An 11,030-nucleotide genomic window follows, 5' to 3' on the forward strand; every position below is an offset into this window, starting at 1 on the left:
AAGGCTTTTGCATAGTCAATGAAGCAGAAGTAAATGTCTTTCTGGAACTCTCTAGCTTTCTCCATAATCCAGCGCATGTTTGCAATTTGGTCTCTGGTTCCTCTGCCCCTTCGAAATCCAGCTTGCACTTCTGGGAGTTCTCGGTCCACATACTGCTTGAGCCTTCCTTGTAGAATTTTAAGCATAACCTTGCTAGCGTGAGAAATTAGTGCAATTGTGCGATAGTTGGAGCATTATTTGGCACTGCCCTTCTTTGGGATTGGGATGTAGACTGATCTTCTCCAATCTTCTGGCCACTGCTGAGTTTTCCAAACTTGCTGGCATATTGAGTGTAGCACCTTAACAGCATCATCTTTTAAAATTTTAAATAGTTCAGCTGGAATACCATCACTTCCACTGGCCTTGTTTTTGTTCTAAGCCATGTGAATAACACACTACCCCAGGATGGATTGTAGTTTGTGAACCCTAAAAGCACATAGCAAGTGATGGCTCTCCAGATGTTACAACTTACAAAGAACCTAGATAGGTAGAACTAAAGTTACATCTGATGCAGCCTTCTGTTTTGAACAATGTTCAGTCTGGTGTTTCTTGAAAGGTGGCATATATGTCAGTGTGGTTTAGTGGTTAAGAGCGGTAGTCTCGTAATCTGGGGAACTGGGTTCGCGTCTCCGCTCCTCCACATGCAGCTGCTGGGTGACCTTGGGCCAGTCACACTTCTCTGAAGTCTCTCAGCCCCACTCACCTCACAGAGTGCTTGTTGTGGGGGAGGAAGGGAAAGGAGAATGTTAGCCGCTTTGAGACTCCTTAAAGGGAGTGAAAGGCGGGATATCAAATCCAAACTCTTCTTCTTCTTCTCTTCTTCAAAAACAACAGCTCTCCTCTGCCACTCACGCTCAGCATCTGGAATTGTATTTGGAACTATAGTGCCTTTGGACTCAAACATTTCATTGACCCATTTTGACTGATAGAAACGTTTTCCACGAATATGCCCAATCTATTTTTTAAAACATCTAATTGAGTGATCCTCACCATTTCCTCCAGTGGTGAATTCATACCCACTGTCCTGCTGTGTCATTTTCAATTTCTTACACATTTTTTTCAAACAAGAAAGGAACCCTCTTTCAATGGAGTCTCTTGGGGGAAAACTTGGTTTTAAGGGACAGTTTCAAGGGGATATTTGGAGTGCTTTGGGACACGCTGACAATACACCAATGCTGACAGGGTGTGTCACATTGTGCCTGCATTTTGCACTAGATGAAGTATACATAATTAAGCAAAGTCATATAGGGAGTATATGTGGCAATCCAAGATAATTACCTTTGATCATTAGAAATGTCCAGTTTTTGCATCGTACTGGTTTCATTATGTAAATTTGAATTAATCTAATTTTTTGCAGATTCAGAAAATACAAAGTAGTTTAATGGTTGTGGGGGTGTGAGAAGATCAGTATAAATACCAGCATCTCACAGGAGGAGAGCATCACACTCACCTGCCAGACTCCTATCATCACAGCTGAAGCCAAGGTAAGCAGCTCTCCTTTCAAGCATCCATGCAGCCTTGTGTTGGGTGATGTGCATCTTTACAGCAGTTCTTTTATCATGGGTAGTTCTTCAAAATTGTGGGTTTGGTGATAGAATGTATTGCAGTGCAGAAGTAGGAACAAGTATATCTGTATTCTGAAGGATCCTGAAATGATGAGCTGTTTTGGTCTTCCCTCAGAGCTTTTCAATTCCATCATGACCACCCTGCCTGAAGCCAATGCTAAATTCGCCGTTGACGTTTTCAAAGTGGTGACCACTGAGCACCCATGCGACAACCTCGTGCTCTCCCCTGCGAACCTCACCGCAGGCCTGGGCCTCCTCGCTTATGCATCTGGTTGTGAACAAGCAGCTCAGATTGAGAAGGTGGGTCTAATCAAGCAGTAGAGATGCAGCCTTCAGACTGGGCTCATCATTAGCAGATACCTTTCCATCACCAGTCATATTTGATACAAGTTGAGAAAAAGAATGACCTCACTGTGGCTTGATCCAGTAATAAGCCCAATCAACGTCTCTGCAGAAAATCCCATAAATGTGCAGAGATCAAAGAATATTGCATCACTAGGCGTGGAGGAGAAATTTGGTTGAATGGAATGGAAATCTTCCAAATGGAATCTTCCAAATTTGTAGTTTTCAAAACAATGTATGAGCCAAAAACAGCTCTTTTTAAATAGATTTGTACTTACCTGTACTTGTTTTGTAAAAATAATATTTACAAATATTCATATATTAGGGAGAAATGTGCATAAAAATGCAGATATTAGCGAAAGTAGCATAACATGCATTGTACTGGAGAAACTGCTTGCAAAAATGTGTACATTAGTAAAAGAAAACGCATCTGAAATGGGTTTATTAGGAGAATTTCACACTAAAATGCTAGTGAAATTTCATGTGGATCTTTTTTTAAAAAATAAATAAAAAATAGCAAACTGTTGCAAAATGTGGAGAACTAAATTTAAGATTTGATTCCTTTAATTCTCATCCTATATGAGATTTGTTTCTATCATCTCAAGGCAGAACCATAGATTGCCTGAAGTTTGTATGTATGTTTGGATCATTAATTTAGCATGATTCAGATATCATGGGCCAAACATGTTGAATCATTTTGAAGAGTAGTATGCAGGAAGATATCCATCCTGCAAATGTCACATATGATCTAAGAGTCATGTGACATACATATCAGGATAATAAGTGCTGCTGTTATAATATTGCCTGTGCAACTGAAGCAATGTTCCAATTTCATTCAAGGTCCTGCATTGGGATGAAGTGAAAGAGTGTGACAAACCCAGAAGCAGGAGCCTGGGACATTCAACAACCAGACTAAGAAGGGTATGTAGAAGAACGCTTGGATAAAGGTGTATTCCTCCTCTCCCCAAAGAACCCAGCTTGCATATTAGTATTATCTCCTGTTATCTCAACATCAACTCCATGCCTGTTGGGCAAAAACATCTCTAAAGGAAGAAAAGGAGCCTTGAGCACTGAATCAGCTCTTAAAAGTGCAAATGTCATTTTCGTAAATATATTTGCAACAAAATATTTGTTGGAAGGAAGATTAAAGCATCAATATATGTGTCTGATATCAGTGCAACATCAGAACAAGGATTGGCTGATGTTTGAAAAACTAATTTGGTTTCATGCCAACATTTCTTATTCCTTTATTGTAAATGGGCTGGAAATGAACTACCTATGGATGCAGACATTTTATAACTTCATTGCAGACCCAAGGTGCTGGTGGTGCCAAACCGAGACCCCGTCCTGAACCTAAACCTTGTGACAAGAGACGAGTCATTCACCGCCCAGCTCCTTGCCCTGAGCCTGAGCCCGAGCCACGTTGTCCTAGACGCGTAAGTTGTGAAACATCTGGAGAGTTTCATCAAAATAATAATAATAATCACACACACACAAATAGACATTTAGGGGGTTATCTCTAAGTATTCTAAATGATACCACACAACTTGTGATAAAATCCACAGGAAAGTAGGAATGAAACCGCTAAATTCTTACTTAGATGTGAAGTTCACTGGGTGTTGTTGAGTCAGTCACCATCAACCCCCATCTAACATTGCCATGAGCATAAAATTGAGTAAATCTCAAGAAAGATGAGCTGGGCTGCCTGGAGGGATTCAGATGTGATAAATGTTTACTTCAAAGTAGGCATACCTGAGGTCGACTTTCAAGCAAGCTTTGTTGCTTAAGATAAGTTTGTACCTTTTCTTTCTCACAAGATATACCCTTAAGAAGATAAGTAGCCAGGTGTTGTGAGAATTAACCTCCTTTTTGAATCCTTAGGATGTTCCTTGCTATGAGTGTGAGAAGCCTGAAGGAATCCATACGGCATTCAGCAAAATCCTTGCGACTCTTAATGAGCCCAGCGCCAACTATACCCTGAGCTTTGCCAACAAGCTCTATGGAAACAAGGACATTGCCTTCATCCAGGTAACTCTAATTTTGGCCCCTATGGGTGCTCCACTGTACTGTGAGAACCAAGTGCACATTGCAACCTGCTATTGACTGTATTCTACCATAAATAATAATAATAATAATAATAATAATAATAATAATAATAATTTATTTATACCCTGCCCATCTGGCTGGGCCTCCCCAGCCACTCTGGGCGGCTTCCACAGAAACCAAAAATACACTAAAATATCACATGTTAAAAACTTTCCTGAACAGGGCTGCCTTAAGATGTCTTCTGAATGTCAGGTAGTTGTTTATCGCTTTGACATCTGCTGGAAGGGCGTTCCACAGGGTGGGCGCCACTACCGAGAAGGCCCTCTGCCTGGTTCCCTGTAGCTTTGCTTCTCGCAATGAGGGAACCGCCAGAAGGCCCTCGGCACTGGACCTCAGCATCCGGGCAGAACGATGGGGGTGGAGACGCTCCTTCAGGTATACTGGACCGAGGCCGTTTAGGGCTTTAAAGGTCAGCACCAACACTTTGAATTGTGCTCGGAAATGTACTGGGAGCCAATGTAGGTTTTTCAAGACCGGTGTTATATGGTCTCGGCGGCCGCCCCCAGTCACCAGTCTAGCTGCCACATTCTGGATTAGTTGTAGTTTCCGAGTCACCTTCAAAGGTAGCCCCATGTAGAGCACATTGCAGTAGTCCAAGCGGGAGATAACCAGAGCATGCATCACTCTGGTGAGACAGTCTGCAGGCAGATAGGGTCTCAGCCTACGTACCAGATGGAGCTGGTAAACAGCTGCCCTAGACACAGATTTGACCTGTGCCTCCATGGACAGCTGTGAGTCCAAAATGACTCCCAGGCTGCGCACCTGGTCCTTCTGGGGCACAGTTACCCCATTCAGGACCAGGGAATCCTCGACACCTGCCCGCCTCCTATCCCCCCAAAACAGTACTTCTGTCTTGTCAAGATTCAACCTCAATCTGTTAGCCGCCATCCATCCTCCAACCGCCTCCAGACACTCACACAGGACCTTCACCGCCTTCACTGGTTCTGATTTAAAAGAGAGGTAGAGCTGGGTATCATCCGCATACTGATGAACGCCCAGCCCAAACCTCCTGATGATCTCTCCCAGCGGCTGCATGAATGGATTCATCATCTACTGGTGTCTGTCAAACTTGTGCCTCATTCCCAGGCAACCAGAGAGATCTACTACGGTAATGATTATCTGCACTATGAAAGTCTCCACCTGCAAAATTTAGTGTTCTGAAACTACAAAGAGGCACTGAATCTTTAAGGGAATTAGGCAGTACTCAAATGCGAGAGAATACTCTGGACATTTTCTGTTTTGTTATATATTTACTGATACATGGATCCAATGTTTTCTTGTTCTGTTCAGAAATTCGTTTTCTGTGCTCTCAAACTGTACTTGACTGAAGTGGATGGTGTGGATTTCCATAATGCGCCTGAGGAAGTGAGGAGACTCATCAACCTTTGGGTTGAAACCCGTACACATGGTAAGACCACAGAATGCACTAATGACCTCTTCCTGACATAACTTTCATGATAGGGAGGTCTCCGGTGTTTGTTCTTCTCATGCTGGTTCAAAAAACCAGTTAAATCTTTCTTATTCTGCAAGAATAAGCTAAGAGCCCACTGTGACCTCTGCTTTCCCTCAAACATGAGGAAAGGTAGGATTGATTTGTTGCAATAAACTGGTGCCCATACTATTTTATTTGCTTATAAAAACAGTTAAATGCTCCCATTCTGTTGCAAAGGACTACTTAGGGTATAATTAAGTACTTTATTCAAGCTGTTCCATTTATTCTCCATTAACCGTGAACTACAAATTGTATGCCCCCATTCCCAAAAAAACCATTGTAACAATTTCTTTGCCAGGTAAAATCAAGGACCTTCTCCCCAAGGACAGCTTTGACTGCCTTGTTCAGCTCCTGCTGGTGAATGCTCTCTTCTTCAAAGGACAATGGGAAGTGAAATTTGACAAAGAGCTCACAGAAGAAGCTCCCTTTTACCCTCATCATGCAGATGAGGTGAGTTAGAAACATATCCCTAGCTTCCTTGCTTCTTTTGTGCAGAGACAATGTACCTTGTAACTTCCAGACTACACGTTTAGTGTTGGAGTTGAGTTGCCCCAATGAGGTCTTGATGGAGGTCACTTGAAACACTTGGTGCAAGGAAGGCTCTGCAATGCTGGACGGTCATCACCCCTTTTAGTTGAAGATGATGGCCCCAAACTAGAGTTATGTAGCTGTCCTAGAGCCCCACTGCTAAGAATGGGGTTTAACTTGGCCACTTGATGCCAGTCCAATTGATTTCAATTTAGTAGGATTGTTGCTGAAATTACAAAAGAGAAGAATCTGCTGTCTCTCTTTTCTTTTTCTCTGGGAGGTGTTTTTTTTTTGTTTTGTTTTTTGCAATGCCGAATCTCATGATGTCTGAGAAAGAAAGGAAGGAAGAAAGAACTTCCCAAAGCAAACTAAGTTCCTTCTCTCTTTTTAAATATTTCCTTTTTTCCTTTTCTTCACAGAAGGAATGCCACAGTGTGCAGCTGATGCACAGGAAGGGTGTCTACAATGCAGGGACAATTGACCTATGCAATGTTCAAGTCCAAGTTCTTGAGATCCCCTACAAGAACAATGAACTGACCTTTGTTCTGCTGCTGCCAGTAGACTGCAGTGCAGAAGCTCTTGAACAGGTAAATGGTCTTTCCATCCCTATGATATTATACCCTATGATATATCATCCCTATAATATATCCCTATTATAGCTATTCACCTTATCCATGCCAGGCCCTCGATTTCAATAATACTGGTGTGGAAAAAGTCTGTTGATATATTTTTCTTATTGTATTCTCCCTTGTTTTGATTCAGTATGGGATTGGAATGATATCACTGTAACTTCTATGTGTTCCTCTAGCTGGAAGATGGACTTAGCCACGAGCATCTGCTTGACCTGTCCTGTCATCTGAAGGCCATCGAGGTGGATGTGGCCATTCCCAAATTCAGCTCCGAGAAGAGCATTGAAGCCACCGAATACCTGAATCTGCCGGATCTGACTGACCCCGAAAAGGCCAATTTCTCCGGAGCAACCACAACAGAAGGCGTGGCTCTGACTCAGCTGGTCCATGATGCTGCTATCGAGATTGATGAGGAGGGTGGTGAAGAACCAGAGCCAGTCCCTTGCCCCAAGGATAGGCGTCCACGTCGGGAACCTGTGGAGATTTGGGCTGACCATCCTTTCCTCTATTTCGTCCGGCACAATTGCACCCAGAGCATCATTGCTCTCGGTAGATTTGCTAAACCAGAATAAAGGAAGAGTTCATGCAACAAAATCAATGGAAAATGGATACGGAAAATATTTTATAGAAGAATATTGTTTTCCCCTCTCCTCTTTACTCAGCAAGGCCAACCTTTGCATAGCTTTGGGCAAAGAGAATTTTCGTTGGGTGGCGGGCCTAATTTTCATGGTATGACAACAATGTTTTATAGGATTGTTGCTCTACCTGCCTTCTCCTGTCATTTTACATCTTTTCAATAAGATGTTTGATAAATGACAATATTCGGTAAGTGCATTTTTCCCTGCACTATAGCACTGCGATGGAAGAAGCTACACTTCTTTGGGCCACAACTAAATTTTTCTAAATGGAACACCTGGGTGGAGACTGAAGTCAGGAAAATGTCACTATTCTGGAATCTGCTTCTTGATGAAAGTTGTCTTGTTCTTTCCTGATTGAAATCTGCCTAACTGAAGCAAAATTGTATGCCTTTTGCTGAATTATCTCGCCTGAAGACAGCAGCATGAGGCTGCCATCCTGGATCTACTTACTTGGAAGTAAGCCCTGCTGAATTCAGTGGGATTTCTGAGGAGACATGTATTGGACCACACTATGAAACAGGAAACTGCAGTCTGGCTCTTTGAAATGAAAATCTTTCCACATTGCTTGTGAGATTATAGCTTTTCTTTGAAACTTATGAAACCTTCTTGCCTCTTTTGTACTGAAGCTGCACAATATCTGAATAAACAAAGCATTTAATAAAACTTGTTTTGCAGTTTTCACTCCTGTGAGATATATTGTAGAGTACGAGTTCCCAAGGATTGCAATGACAAATCTTCCCCAGGCACCCAGACAACAATTTTTATGACTAAAGTCAACCCATAAGATAAGGATCCCCTCTTTCGCATTTCAAAAACTGAAGGATTGGTGTGCACAACATCACAAGATGAGTGGTATTTGGAGGTGGCGGCACAGAAATCAGTAACTTTCCCCCAAACATAGAATATGGTAGAGGTTGAGTCTGAAACCCAAATGCCAAACCACGTATTTGATCCCACATAATGCAACAAAATATTCATTTCCTAGGAGGAAAACTTCTCACAGAAATACAGAGAAGCAGCTCTAGTTGCCCCAGACTTTTCCTTTCCTTTCCTAAGAATGCCTCTGAAGGAAAGAAAGATGTCTGGAAGCTAGCCGTTGCCTCTGGAAGAGTTTAAACAAGTGGGGCAGGGTTAGACTTCCTGATACACTGGATCAGGCGCAGGGAACTTTTCTGGACCAAATGCAGACCCCAGTGCCTCTGACTCTAAACCACCAGACTCTCCCCAGCCCAGCTCTTAATGCTACATGTTATCCCTATTGTCACAGCAGTGTGAGATCCCAGGGGTTCAGGTGCTTACCCAGGGTTTGCATTTGCTTCAGAAATGAGGCACAGCGGAGACTGTAGTGTCAATATGGTTTTATTTACACACACATATATATAACCTTGGTTTACTGTGGAGGGTATTCCAGCATTACACTCTGCAGGTTCTGAAGCTTCAATAGGCAGCTTGGCAGCGACTTTGAAAGGCCCCAGCAGCCAAGAGATTGGTATGTGTGTTGTGCTCTATGTATTCCAGCAGCTCATGTATGTATTCTTGTGCTCTCTGCACTGTCTGGTGGCTCTGGGCCAGGAGGGTGCTGGAGAGCTCCTGGAAGTATCTAACAACGGAGAAGGTCCCTTGCTCCTTTCATAAGTGCAGCAGGCTTTGGTCTAAAGGCAGAAAAATCCACTGTTCCATCTCAGTCTCCTTGTTCCAACCTGTCATCCTCAGCTCACAGAGTGTTCTGCCCTCCCTTCTCCCTCTCGCTGCTAACAGGCTCCATAGATCTCTCCCCTGTAGCGAAAACACAGCTAAGAAGCTCAAATCATATATGTGACTGACATTCTCCTTTGGAAATAAAACCAATATCCAGACTTTAACATTCAAAAAATTTACTTGCAGAAACTTATAGATGAATGAAAACATAATATTTAGAATCACATGCTTATCCAAGCATGGGCTTACAGTCTTTTTCTAACTTCCAAACAACTGTATTTTTCCTCTCTTTTCAGAGCTCAGCCCTTTTAGCCTTCTGTATCTCAGTTAGGCCATGCCTTGCAGCTCCTATGAGAGATTTCCACTTTTACCTTCTCCTGCAGCTTTGATCTCTTTCTTTCAAGCAGAGAAGAAGCACTCCAACCCTCGATTCAACTTAGCAGTGTTCACAGTGGATTCTAAAATGGAGTCTCTCCTTCACTGGATACCCCCATGTGACCAGCGTTAGCCAATCACATGCGAACTACCAGAAATCTCTCTAGAATTCACATACCAATCATTCAAATTTAAACTCATAATAATGCATACAAGCATTTACAATTTCAGTGAATTAAATTACTACATTCAACACCCCCAGCCTACACCATCCAAACCTGAAGCTCTGGACCTGGCTTTTGCCTCTGTTCACCATTCCCTGATGGGAAAAGAGGCTCACACTCCTCTGCTGTCCAGCCCAGAGTAACCGCTTCGTTAATTACTTATTGCTTTCTTTTATACTACATGATGGCTCTTCTCTCCAGGTGATTCCTGAGCAGGAAACTGATACTGCCTGCATTTTAACACTGCTAAATCTAACATTTGTCAACCAGGTTAATACTCCAAGCATTTTTTTATTATTATTTCTAACATTTATTAACCCTATAAATTAGTGGTGCCTTGCACCCACAAACCCTGGCACCCAAAACCTGTAGCATTACCCTCCTCTAAGAAAAGCACATCTGCACCAGATGTGTAAAAGAATTACAGAAAAGTTAGTAAAGTCACTTAGAGTTGTTGTTGTTGTTGTTGTAGTAGTAGTAATAATAATAATAAAGCAAATCATAACACCATAACATTGTCGCAGCCCATTCCTTTCCTACAGTTCCCTCTGTCGAGATGCCCCACCGGGCCTTCTTATTTCTTTTGCTTTCCTGCAGTGCAGGAGAACTTCTAAAAACACACAGCGCCCACAGAACAATTCCTAAAAATCATTTATCAGTTCAGTTTCTAAAAATTATCAATGGGTTCCCATCACATGTAAAACAAAAAACAAAAAAACCCCACACAGTCCACAGTGTTTAAAAGAAACCTATTGCTAAGATTTGCTGGAAGGATGATTGTAGGATCAGCAACCTTTTTCAGTTGTGGGCCGGTCCACCGTCCCTCAGACCATGTGGTGGGCCGGACTATATTTTGGAAAAAAATATATGAATGAATTCCTATGCCCCACAAATAACCCAGAGATGCATTTTAAATAAAAGCACACATTCTACTCATATAAAAACACACTGATTCCAGGACCATCCATGGGCCGGATTGAGAAGGCGATTGGGCCGCATCCAGCCCACGGGCCTTAGGTTGCCTAGCCCTGTAGTAAACAGTCTCCGAAAGCAGAACACAAACGCCTGCCCACCCCCCACACTGAGCAGCTTCCTCCATGGCGCTTTGCTTGGGATTTACACATAGTTCTCGGTTCAAGTAGCTGTTCAAGGGGCAAACTCCCTGGTGATTTCAACCTCACCTGATTCTGCAGGGACACAAGCCTTGCTGTGTTCCTGGGTTTTTCCCACACTAAGAAAGGCACCACCATTTTCTCAAGCACACAGGGAAACACTCTCAGCACAATTTCTTTTTCCATCGCAAATTGATCAGGAGCCTGATGTTAGTATTTTCATTCTCCATTGCTGTTGGATCTCATGATCCACTGTTTACAGTCCTTTGCGATAGGAGTGTG

General features: G+C 42.7%; 1 protein-coding gene across 2 annotated transcripts; it reads left to right on the forward strand.

The window, feature by feature from the left end:
- Positions 1-1,473: 1,473 nt before the first annotated feature.
- Positions 1,474-8,002, forward strand: LOC307220879 (serpin B3-like). Of its 2 annotated transcripts, none has more exons than XM_079985044.1 (9): positions 1,474-1,523; positions 1,720-1,904; positions 2,787-2,867; positions 3,257-3,382; positions 3,828-3,974; positions 5,343-5,460; positions 5,843-5,994; positions 6,492-6,659; positions 6,881-8,002. In XM_079985044.1, the coding sequence occupies exons 2-9, from the start codon at positions 1,737-1,739 to the stop codon at positions 7,271-7,273; spliced, it is 1,353 nt and encodes a 450-aa protein (XP_079841170.1). In that variant the 5' UTR covers positions 1,474-1,523; positions 1,720-1,736; the 3' UTR covers positions 7,274-8,002. The 2 variants fall into 2 exon arrangements, with proteins under 2 accessions (XP_079841170.1, XP_079841171.1); XM_079985045.1 differs by having other exon boundaries at positions 6,495-6,659.
- The last annotated feature ends 3,028 nt before the right edge of the window (positions 8,003-11,030 follow it).

The sequence above is a fragment of the Podarcis cretensis genome (genome assembly GCF_951804945.1).
Source record: "Podarcis cretensis genome assembly, chromosome: 7".
Lineage (NCBI taxonomy): Eukaryota > Metazoa > Chordata > Lepidosauria > Squamata > Lacertidae > Podarcis > Podarcis cretensis.